The sequence below is a fragment of the Cyprinodon tularosa genome, unplaced genomic scaffold, assembly GCF_016077235.1.
Source record: "Cyprinodon tularosa strain WSP-4 unplaced genomic scaffold, ASM1607723v1 ctg21, whole genome shotgun sequence".
NCBI lineage: Eukaryota > Metazoa > Chordata > Actinopteri > Cyprinodontiformes > Cyprinodontidae > Cyprinodon > Cyprinodon tularosa.
Genome location: NW_024038778.1, coordinates 1,358,809 through 1,369,378, shown reverse-complemented (window position 1 = coordinate 1,369,378; position 10,570 = coordinate 1,358,809). Strand labels below are relative to the sequence as shown.

The 10,570-nt window shown below is 37.9% G+C and overlaps 1 protein-coding gene across 3 annotated transcripts in view; it reads left to right on the top strand.

Moving 5' to 3' along the window:
* Positions 1-244: 244 nt before the first annotated feature.
* Positions 245-10,570, top strand: part of radil (Ras association and DIL domains) — a 53,198-nt gene continuing 42,872 nt past the window's right edge. For all 3 annotated transcript variants that reach the window (XM_038285323.1, XM_038285322.1, XM_038285321.1), the window contains exons 1-4: positions 245-569; positions 6,696-6,800; positions 6,954-7,068; positions 8,595-9,084. In XM_038285323.1, the coding sequence (XP_038141251.1) occupies positions 6,985-7,068; positions 8,595-9,084 (574 nt within the window). In that variant the 5' untranslated portion in view covers positions 245-569; positions 6,696-6,800; positions 6,954-6,984. The remainder of the gene's footprint in view (positions 570-6,695; positions 6,801-6,953; positions 7,069-8,594; positions 9,085-10,570) is intronic.

Here is a 10,570-nt window from a genome sequence, read left to right as displayed (position 1 = left end):
CAATATTCTGAAATAAAATTTAAAAATCAGTTAACTTTTTCTAAATTTTTTCAGTGGCCCTAATCCTCTTCCGTACCAGTGGTATTTTCTGGGGTAAAGTTTCTACCCTGCTGATATTTTTTAGTTCTCTGCTGTCTAACGCCGGGGGTGGGGTTGTAATGGCTCCAGAAATGACCGCCAGGGGGCGCACTTTCCCCTCCTTTCAAACCGCAGCAGGTGTATCTAGATGACGGCTCGTGCAGAGCTCGGCTATTTTCGCCTAGGTTCGGCAGCGAGCCGTTGTGGATGTGGGAATGCGGTTACCATAGGAGTGTGGGCATTGCCGGACACTCCGTGGAGATGTGCGCAAGCGAACCGGGACCCATCGGGGCTGGCTGCTGTTTAAATTAGCGGAGCTTTCTCGGAGAGGGATGTAAATGGGAACCCGAAGCGGAGAGGCGTCGCTGGAAACTGGGCAGCAGTGTCTGTGTATCCCCCCTCCATTTTTTGCTGGGGATTTTCTACCGAGGGAATGAAAGAGAAGCCAAGGATTCCCCGGCAGCACCGTGGAGCCACGCATTGCAGACAACGTGAGTACTTTCAGGCAACAGACCCCCAGGGGACTCCGCTGCTGAGGCACTCAACTTTTCCACCAGCTAACCTAATTCAATTTAAAAAGCAACTCACACCTCAGAGAGGTTTTTAATACAAATACGTTTCTACCTTCCGGGTGTAACTGAGAACTATTTTCCCAATAACTGGAAATGATCAGGTGTCAATATATAGTCATTAAGCGCACCTGCTGACGGTCAGAGGCCGCGCCTGGCGACTCATCAGCGGATTCCGTTCTGAGGATGTTCTTTTGTTGCTAAGGCGGTTGCTATTGACGACCAGCGAGTCTGAAGTCGTAAACAGACGGACAGACACTGGATAACTGGAGCAGACCCAAACTCAGCTCCAAGGTTTTATCTCCCTGACCTTCTGGTGGGGAACATAAGGGCAGGTAGCAGGTCAATAATCATTGTCACATTGTTTTACTAAATGTTTTCACAAATATATTGCTTATAAACTGCCATGTTGTTATTGTATATATATATTCTATAAATGTGTAGACGCAGTAGGGGTTTCCTGGGATTGATTTAACTGTAGCCAAGTGGCCAGATTACTGTGGATTAGCAGGCATTTAAAATAGTCACGTTATCCGAGCAGTTCTTGCAGAGTACAACAAGGCTGACCTACAAATTTTTCCCCTTTTAAAGAATATTCTTATGCAGTTTAAGTGTTTGCAAGGAGAGCTTCATGTTAGTGATAAAGGGACATGTGGGAAGGTCATGAAGAAAAAGTGAGGTCTGCATCAGTATTTAGAAAATCATGTTGTAGTGCTTTGTAGAGCTATATTTTGCTGCAGTAAAGCCCCTCTTTTTTGGGCTTCTGTGCATCTAGAGGCTGGGGCTTTTACCCATGCTTTTATCCTTCCTCCTTTGCAAAATAGCTTACTCAGATTAAATAAAGTGCATCTATGTAGATCAGTTTCTAGGCTTGCTGCAGGTTCTCACTTGGATTTAAAGTTCTGGGAAGAGTTGTCCTGATATACTTCCTCATCCTATCAGGTTCTACTGAATGAATCACTGATTTGATTCAGGCTCAGCCTCTAAAACATGCAGGAAGTGCATGCTACACTGTTTTAGGGAAACAATGTAAATTCAAATAACAGTTTTCAAATCAGGACTTTAATTATTGAAGGAAAAGTAATTTTCCCCTAAGCCTATTATTAATATTCAATTTGTAACTAGATCGACAACCTATTGTGGGATTGTTATAGCAGGCAGTAATTCTTGAACTTGGCTGCAGAGACTCTTCTGTAGTGAATCGTATTATGTTCCGGTTTAAACTGTTTGTTTTAGGTGATGCCAAAGATTTACAATAGGATTTGTAGATGATAGACTTAGACTTGGACAGATTTATTTTGTAAACACGAGTGTAAACAAAAATAAATTTAGTTTAAAACCGCTCTAGACAATTTCATTTTATAATGTGCAGCCTTGAAAACAGTAATAAATACATAAAAAATAGTCATATAAACTTATGAGTGTATATATACAGTTCTAACATTAATTTTCTTTTTTGAAGTCTTTGATGGCTCTCGCTTTGGTATGAAGCCTTATAAAAAGCTTTGCAACCTTTTTTCCCCTTGTTTTTCCCCTCTGCTTCTAAATTTCTTTCCATTGTATTTAGCCTTCTTAGTGTAGTTAGGTGTGGCTGACATGGAACTCAGATTTTTAAAACATGGATACTTGAAGTTAATTATGTTCTAGCAAGGGGGTGATTACTTTCTAATACCGGTACTTGTAGTGTAAGTTAGTTAATTTTCAAAAAATAAAGAATTATTTATGGTAGTGTTGCGCTGATGCCATTTTTGGCCCTGATACCTGGCTTTGCAGTATTGGCCGATACTGATACCATCTGTTTGAAATTGATGTGTTTATGTATGAAGAGCTGCATACTACTTGGATGTAAAATAATTGCCATCATGGCTTTGTCAAGCTGCTTTGTGAAGCAGGAAATAGACTAAAACAAAGTGAATACAGTAGAACTTTTTATTGTCTACCTGGAATGGGTGACAATGGTTGAAAAAACTTTTGGCTCTCAAAATGGTATTGCCGATACCGATACCACCATTTTAGTGCCGGATCGGGGCCCTGCCCGATACTGGTATTGGTATCGGTGCAACACTAATTTAAAGTATAATCTTGTGTTAACTCGAATTTTCTTTGTCTGATATTAAAGGTATAATGGAGGATTTTCGCATTTTTTAAGACCTGACCTCTCCAAATTGCACACTCGCAACCATGTGCCCGCAACCGAGAGGGAATGCTATTTAACGCCTGAGAGCATGCACCAGCTCAAATCTCCTCATGCACACTCTGTTTAAAAGTTGCTGCTTGCATTGCTCATACAAGCTTGCTTTCAAATAGATTTAGAATTTTTCCACTATGTCAGACTCACCGCCGGTAAGTGAAAATGGGGACGAGCGCCTAGGACGGCCTTATGAAAACATCCAACCGTACATTTTCTGACACGCTTATCATAACTGGGGTCGCAAGTTGTGCTGGTGCCTATCTCCAGCTGTCAATGAGCAAGACGTGGGGTACACAGGTTGCCAGTCTATCGCAGGGCAACCTTACATAAACATATCACCAGAATGATTGACAATTTGGAGGACCACTTATTTTGATGATCCAACCGGAAAAAGAACATCCACTATACCTTTAAATGTGTTTGCTCAGAAAAATCAAGTGCAACAAAAACTAAAGAGCAGAGGAAGGTGGTGAATGCAGGACTTGTAGACTGGTTACAGCAGAATAGAATAGAATAGAATAGAATAGAATAGAATAGAATAGAATAGAATAGAATAGAATAGAAAATCCCTTTATTGTCCTTCAATGTTGAAATTGTGGTGTTACAGCAGCAAAAGATTATAGCAAATGTGGTCACACAAATATCAACGTTAAAAAGTGTATAAAATTAACAGAAGAAGTGACAGAGTAAAAAAAACAACAACAACAAATAAAATACTGTACTGTACAGTTTTTTTACAATTTAGATACTGTGCACCTGGAAAACAAATATTCCATAAACAGCGATGGATATTTTTACAGTAATAGATTTTTGAAAAATAGAATCAACACCAGAGAGGTGCTAAAGTGATCACAGTTATTTAAGTGACTAAGGCAGAAACTGTGCAAAAACTAGCATCAATATAATAACCTAACCATTTCCTGATGGCTGTAAAAATGAATGAGCTTCATGTGGAATCCTGCAGGTACAGACCCACCATGAATATCCAGGGAACTGACATTAAAATAGTTAACTGATATAAGTATCTTAGACTTAGACATAGACTTAGACAGATTTGAATTGTCATTTTGTTTACACAAGTGTAAAACAAAAAGAAATTTTATTTGGAACAGCTCTCTGGACAATTTAATCTTTTTTAAAAGTGCAGCCTTGAAAAATAGTAAAAAAAAAAATAAATAATAATAAATAAATATACAAAAACTGTAATATAAACATATGACTGTAAATTTACTGTTCTAACTTTTGTTTTTTGATGTTCTGATGTTGTCTGGATGTTGATGGATCTGGATGCTCACCTGAACAATGAACTGTACAGAGTCTACCTGCTTAGCAGACTTTGATCATATGAAGGGTAGGGGTTCTCCTCATGATGATCTATGGTGAGATCAGCCATCTTGTTGTAGTAGCCTAGTTTGTTAGAGCATCAGCTTATCTTCATCTTAGTGGAAGCAGTTAGATAAGCTCATCAGGAATGCCAGCTCTGTCCCAGGATGCCTCCTCGACTATGTGATGGAGAAAGAAGGACTGTAGCACAAAAAACATATCTGATCTTCAGTGAAAGAGTTGTCACTGTAGGTGTGACCAGCTTCATTGTCTCTAGTGAAGAACAGCTACACAGCATAATGCCGTCACAAGCATGTTTCACAAGTTGTCGTGTGGCGTTAATTTAATTAAGTGAACTGGGGGTCATGCTGTGCTGTTTTTTAATTTAAAACTCGGTGAATGAAGATTAATAAAATGATTGGAACAAAATGCTGAAATTGTGTGGAATGATAAATAATAAAATCTATGAATGGAGGACCGTTATGTTGTAGACAAGACATACTAAGCCTCTGCATAGGCCTTTAAAAGCACTTTGCTGCTAGCCTAGTCTGACTGGAATTGGTCAATGAGAAGAAAAAACTAAACTTCTGACAGGATTTAGGTAGATGTAATTTCTGCTCCAGTTCTGACCAGCATTGTAGTAATGGACTTGATGTGCTTTGGCACTTCTTCCCCCTAAAGCTATGCTACTAATAATAATTATAAATCCATGCCATAGTTCTGATACATATGTTAGAGAGTGGAAGAAGCTGAAAGTCTCATTTCTTTACAGACATTTAGTCTGTTTTTCTAAAATCAAATGACAGCATTTCCTTCTAAGTCGCCATCAAAGGAGGGCTCTTAATCACATTTATTCAGTTTGTGTGTGGAAGCAGGAAACCAGTAAAACATGCAGATCAGTGGGTCCTGATGACCAGGTTTGAAGACCCCTGCTCTTTAGTAATAAAGATGTCAAAACATCTCAATGACAGCCATCTGTCACACCAGTCAAACTGTTTGCACATTCACTTCTCTCACAACAATGGTATCTGGCTCTTAAAATCACCTTACAGTAAGCTATGCTACACATGTCTTTCTATTGGGTCAAAAACCTTCCCCCCAAAACACAAATATAAATGCAGATATATAAATGAAATATGGTATTTGTGTTGTATATCTTTTTGTTCAGTAACGTTACTACCAATGAGTGCTGTATTATCAATTAACAGATTTTAGTCAACTGTGAAGTTAGCTTGGCTTGATTAGGATTTTCCTCTTAAAGCAAAACTGTAAAGCTTTGCTTCTGGGGTCCCTAGATCTGTTACTACAAGGTTTAGCACACCTGAAAGTAACTGGCAGCACTGCAGTACAGTCTCCCTGAATGTTTTGAAATGTATGGTTGGGCCTGCAGGTTGAGAGGTAGTTGAGTTATTAGTAAAAACAAGGTCACATTCATCCCTCCAGATTAAATCCTAAATCAGAGAACCTAAAATCTGTCTGATCAGGTAAGTTTCATATCTGTTTTTTTTTTCTAACAGCAACAACTTTAGTGAGCTCAGTTAGCTCTTCTCTTTAAGGGAAGTTGCATAAGGCTGAAACAATGAATGGGGTTTATTGTGATTAAACAATTATGGAGATAATCGTCCACTAATTTAGTAATTGTTTGATCATTAACTGGAGTATAAAGACTCTAAAACATGCCTTTAGCTGACAGAGCATCCAACTTGGATCAGTAATTATATCAAATTAGTAAAACATATATAAACATTTTGTATTTAAAATAAAAAAATAACTTTTTAATCTGTCAATATTCTCTATCCAGAACTCTACAAGTGGAAAAGTTTTAGTTTCACCTGGTTTCATTTTGTAAAAAAATCTTCTTTAAAGAATCTTTGGCTATAAGATTATTAATTGATTAATTAAAAAATTATTGACAGATAAGTCAATTTTTAAAATAATCACTAGTTGCAGCCCTAGAACTGCAGGGGTAACACCGCTTTAAGGCAGTGCATTAGAAATGTGGTGTTCTGGGGCACATGACTCATTCAGAAAAGAATCCAACCACTTTGAGTTCCATAGGCAAGTTTTTAATAAATGTAGCCCACACAGAGCATTGGTATGCGTTTAGTGCTGCATCGTTACAGTCTTAAAATAATGGCCCAAGTCTTTTTTTTTTTTTTTTTTTGCCAAAAATGCTTTTTTTGCTTAATCATATCCTGACGATGCTGGCAATTCATCAGTTGTAAAGATCATGCATTTCCCCCTTTCTGACTGAAACCATAAAGAAATATATGGTCTTTTTTTGTAGATGTAATAGTTTTGTGTCTACTGGAAAACCACATCTTTATTTTTAAGAGGGTATTGTTATATTAACCTGAAAAATCCTTGAATATATCTCAAATTAAGATGATAGTTGTGTCAAAAGTTCTGCAGTGTTGCTTAAAAACTTGAAAACAAATCGACACCATGTGACCTTTAATTTGAAAGAAACCTTTGAAAATTGCTGCAGGGATACTTTGATTTAATGGTGACTGGTGCTTTATCAACTTTTCCAGAGAGAAATGTGGCAGTGAAATGAAATGCAAATTGCCTGAGCCAGAACTGTGACCTTTTTCCTGGTGCTGGTCCTGCATGCAGAAGAGATAAAACGCAACGTCAAGGTACACTTCTCATCTTACAAAAGCTTTTGTTATTTATCACTCCATCATCAGGACGGATATATTTTACATAGAAGAGCTGTTATTTTATACAAACAGTGTGTTATAAATCCCCAGGTATCCATAATCTCTTATTTAATCATGGTCTTCTGTCAGATTTGTAGTTTGCAAAGCCAACAACATCATCATGTTCTACGGTTCATCCTCCGGGGCCAGCATGTCCCTGCCATCCAAGAGTCGCCTAAAGCGGCAGAGCAGGACCTTCACACAGGTATTTAAACATCTCTTCACCTATATGGTGTAATTTCTAGTTAGAAAACACTACTGAGGTCAAATATCAGTAAGTTTAATTAGTTTATCTTTGTTCCATGCCTCCCCAACAGAGTAACAGCAAATTTGATTTATAAAACTATTTTCTTTTGCTTTTTTGAATTACTTGGCATTACAAAGTAATTGAATTTGACGAAGTTATAGTGTCTGAAGTTTGTATATATATATCAACACCTACCCAGGAATCTTTGTTAAATCTGGAGGCCTGCAACCTGTCTGCTAACCCTACAGTAGGTGGGGTTAAAGGAAAGCTCTGTGTCTACACCTTCAAGCTTTCTCACTCCGGTTCGTTTTCCTGAAAAAAGATAACTCGGAAGAAACTCTTTAAATAACACTTCACAATATATATGTATTAGATAATCATGAGACATGACAACAGATTTAGATAGAAATTGTAATCTTTTCCGATCAAAAAAGTTGCTTAGGGTTACAGAAGGCAGCTCCTTACCAACCGGGCTCACTTCTTGGGAAGTGGCCTCGACAAACTGTTAAAAAAGCATTTTATACAACTCCAGTCTGCCACATTATCACATCACATGATACACTTTAGCAGATGATTAGACATCCATGGCTCCAGCCATATCATAATATTTAATGTTGTTCTGAAGGACACCGCTCTCATTCCATTCCCAAATCTTTGCCAAAGAATTAAGATGATAATTGTATATTCAGACAGAGGAACTGTAATAAATAGATAAACTACCAGTGAAAACATGTTCTGACATGCAACAGGCAGGTAATATTACAGTGTTATAAACTCACACATAATCAATGATAATTATCAGAACAGAGGATAGGCCTCCATCTGAATTGCGGCTCCCAAATTGCACTTTGCTCAGCTGTGAGCCCAAAACCTGATTTAGTTATCTAATCAGATTGATATCTATAAAATGATTAATTGCAATCATTTTAAGTTTCAGTCTAGGGCTGGCAACCTACTGTAAGAACCCTGAAAGTATAAACTCAAGGCTCTAGTCCCCTCCCAACCCTGCAAGAATAGCTGGGCTGAGTAGAAGAGTTGGATTTGTTTCCAAATAAAACAAAAAGTTTTGTTTTTACAGCAATTTTTTGTTGTATTTTTTTGTAATGGTCAGTTAGTATATATGGTATTTACAACGAAATGTAGGGGTGGCCTGGACAAAGGCATATCATTTGGAAATAAAGCTAAATAAAATGAACAGGCAGAGTTATCCCTAATTCATCTGTTAATTATCTATACTATATATCAAGTGTTCAGGATAAGTTAAAATCGTCTTCTTTGTTATAAAGAAAAAAAAAAGTCAAAAAGAGTACAGAGAACAAATTCCTACCATCTACCAAAGCGCCTTCAATTACCATCTAACAATGTAGTATAAAGCTAAAGAGTTATTGGACTAAATTAAGTGAAAGGTCAGCAACAAATAAAGTGATGTAATAAATCAAATATTAAAGATGCAGCATAATGTACTAAACGCCCTGCTCCTACAGGTCCTGTACCGTACTCTGAGCTACAGAGACCGCGTCCCAGCAGAGGCTGGAACAAACACCCGAGGGGACCGGCGCTCCACAACCGAGCCCCCAGAGCGCCCCGTGGATGACCCAGCCGAACTCTCCACCCAGAGCTCAGCCCCCGGGGTGCTGAAGATCTTTGGAGATGAAATCTGCGCTGGTGCCAACTACAAGAGCGTCCTGGCCACTCCGCGCTCCAGCGCTCAGGAACTTGTGAAAGAGGCGCTGGAGCGTTACTCGCTCAACAAGGATGCAGCCCGCTCCTACGTGCTGTGTGATGTGATCGGACGTTTGGAGGGGGGAGGCGGGTGGCGGACCGAGTGCCTGCGAGCTCTTGGGGACAACGAAAAGCCGCTGTTGCTCCAAGAGCTGTGGAAGCCCCGAGAAGGACACGCTCGCAGGTTTGAACTGCGCAGGAGAGCTGAGGTGGAAGAACTCAACGCTAAGGAGAAAGATACCGTCACTGCTGGTGAGTAAACAAACAGAGAGAAAGGCACATCCACACACAGACACACACACAGAGCTTCCTCTTCAACATGTCAAACTCAGCAGAAAAGCACAGTTCATTAGCTCCTCTGCAGTCGCTGTGTGGTGAGGTTGAATGTGTTCTGTGATGCAGAATGAAGTCTTTCGTCACAGCTATTATCTTGTAGAGAGGATTTTGTTCCTGTGAGGCTACTAGCTACCAGTATTTTGTAGAAAGGTGGTGTGAGAATCTTTAATTCAGTTTTCTCATGAGCAGATCAGAACCACACTCAGATGGAAATTTACTCACCAAGGTAGATCTCTGAACATCTGCCACCTGTCTTTAGAGAGTAACCAGGGAACTTTAGAGTTTAATAACAGTCTTGCTTTATTACTTGTCTTATTAATGCTTTTTACTCTCATTTAGTAGAATTTACATTCTTATATTTAAATACTAAATCAAAACAAGCCATATTTTTTACCTGCATTACAGCAATGTCAGGAGGCATGATATGATTACAGATTTCTCTTTCTTTAGTACCTGTGACTTGACCTGTATTTCTAATTGTTTTGCTGTTTTATTTATTTTTTAATGTATTATTTCTTACATCGATTTATTTATTTATTTATTTATTTATTTATTTATTTATTTATTTATTTATTTATTTATTTATTTATTTTAAGTTTAGTACTTGTATCCAAACATGCTGATGCTCACCATCTCTCTGCCTCCTCCTTTGGAAGAAATTAAAGGAGCACATTTCTGTGATGGAGGGCTGAGTATTTTTAGCCTCAGTCACACGTTACGCTTTCCAGTAACACCGACGTTTCTTATGAAGCATGCCAGGGTGCATCGGTTGCTATGTCAACTCCTGAGCCTGCCAGAGAGTCAGTCTGCAATCAGATTAACTATTTTCTCCTTTTGTTTGTTGTCTTGTAAAGTTCACGTTTCAGGCTGTGGAGAATTTGAGATCAGAGAAAACAGAACAACTTTCAAATCTAAAAACTCCTAAATTGTCATTTGTTTTATATTATACATTGCTAAGTCAAAAATTATTTACATATCAGACAAATTCAGCCATTTTTAAACAAGATTAAAGAAGTAAAGATTTTGTTCAAAAACTTGTTATATATTTGGACTGTGTTATTGTTTTTAAATATAAAATAAAAAAATAAATATTTAAATGATGTTGAGCCCCATTGTGTATATAAATGAGCAACTTAGCATCTAATAGATAGTTCACTTCCAAAATATTTTTTACCCTTTCGTCTATAAACTTACTCTGCTCACCGATAAACATAAACCCTTAATATAAAACTTTTTATTCTTATAATTACCTGGAAATGTTTTTTGTATTACTTAAAAGTGGGGTAGCTGTTGGATCCCATTTTCAATAGGAACATTGTAAAGGGTGAGAATTTGAATTTGTAAATAAATAAAACCATTAACTTGGCTTAGAATATAGTTTCACAAGCCCTACAAGCAAAAA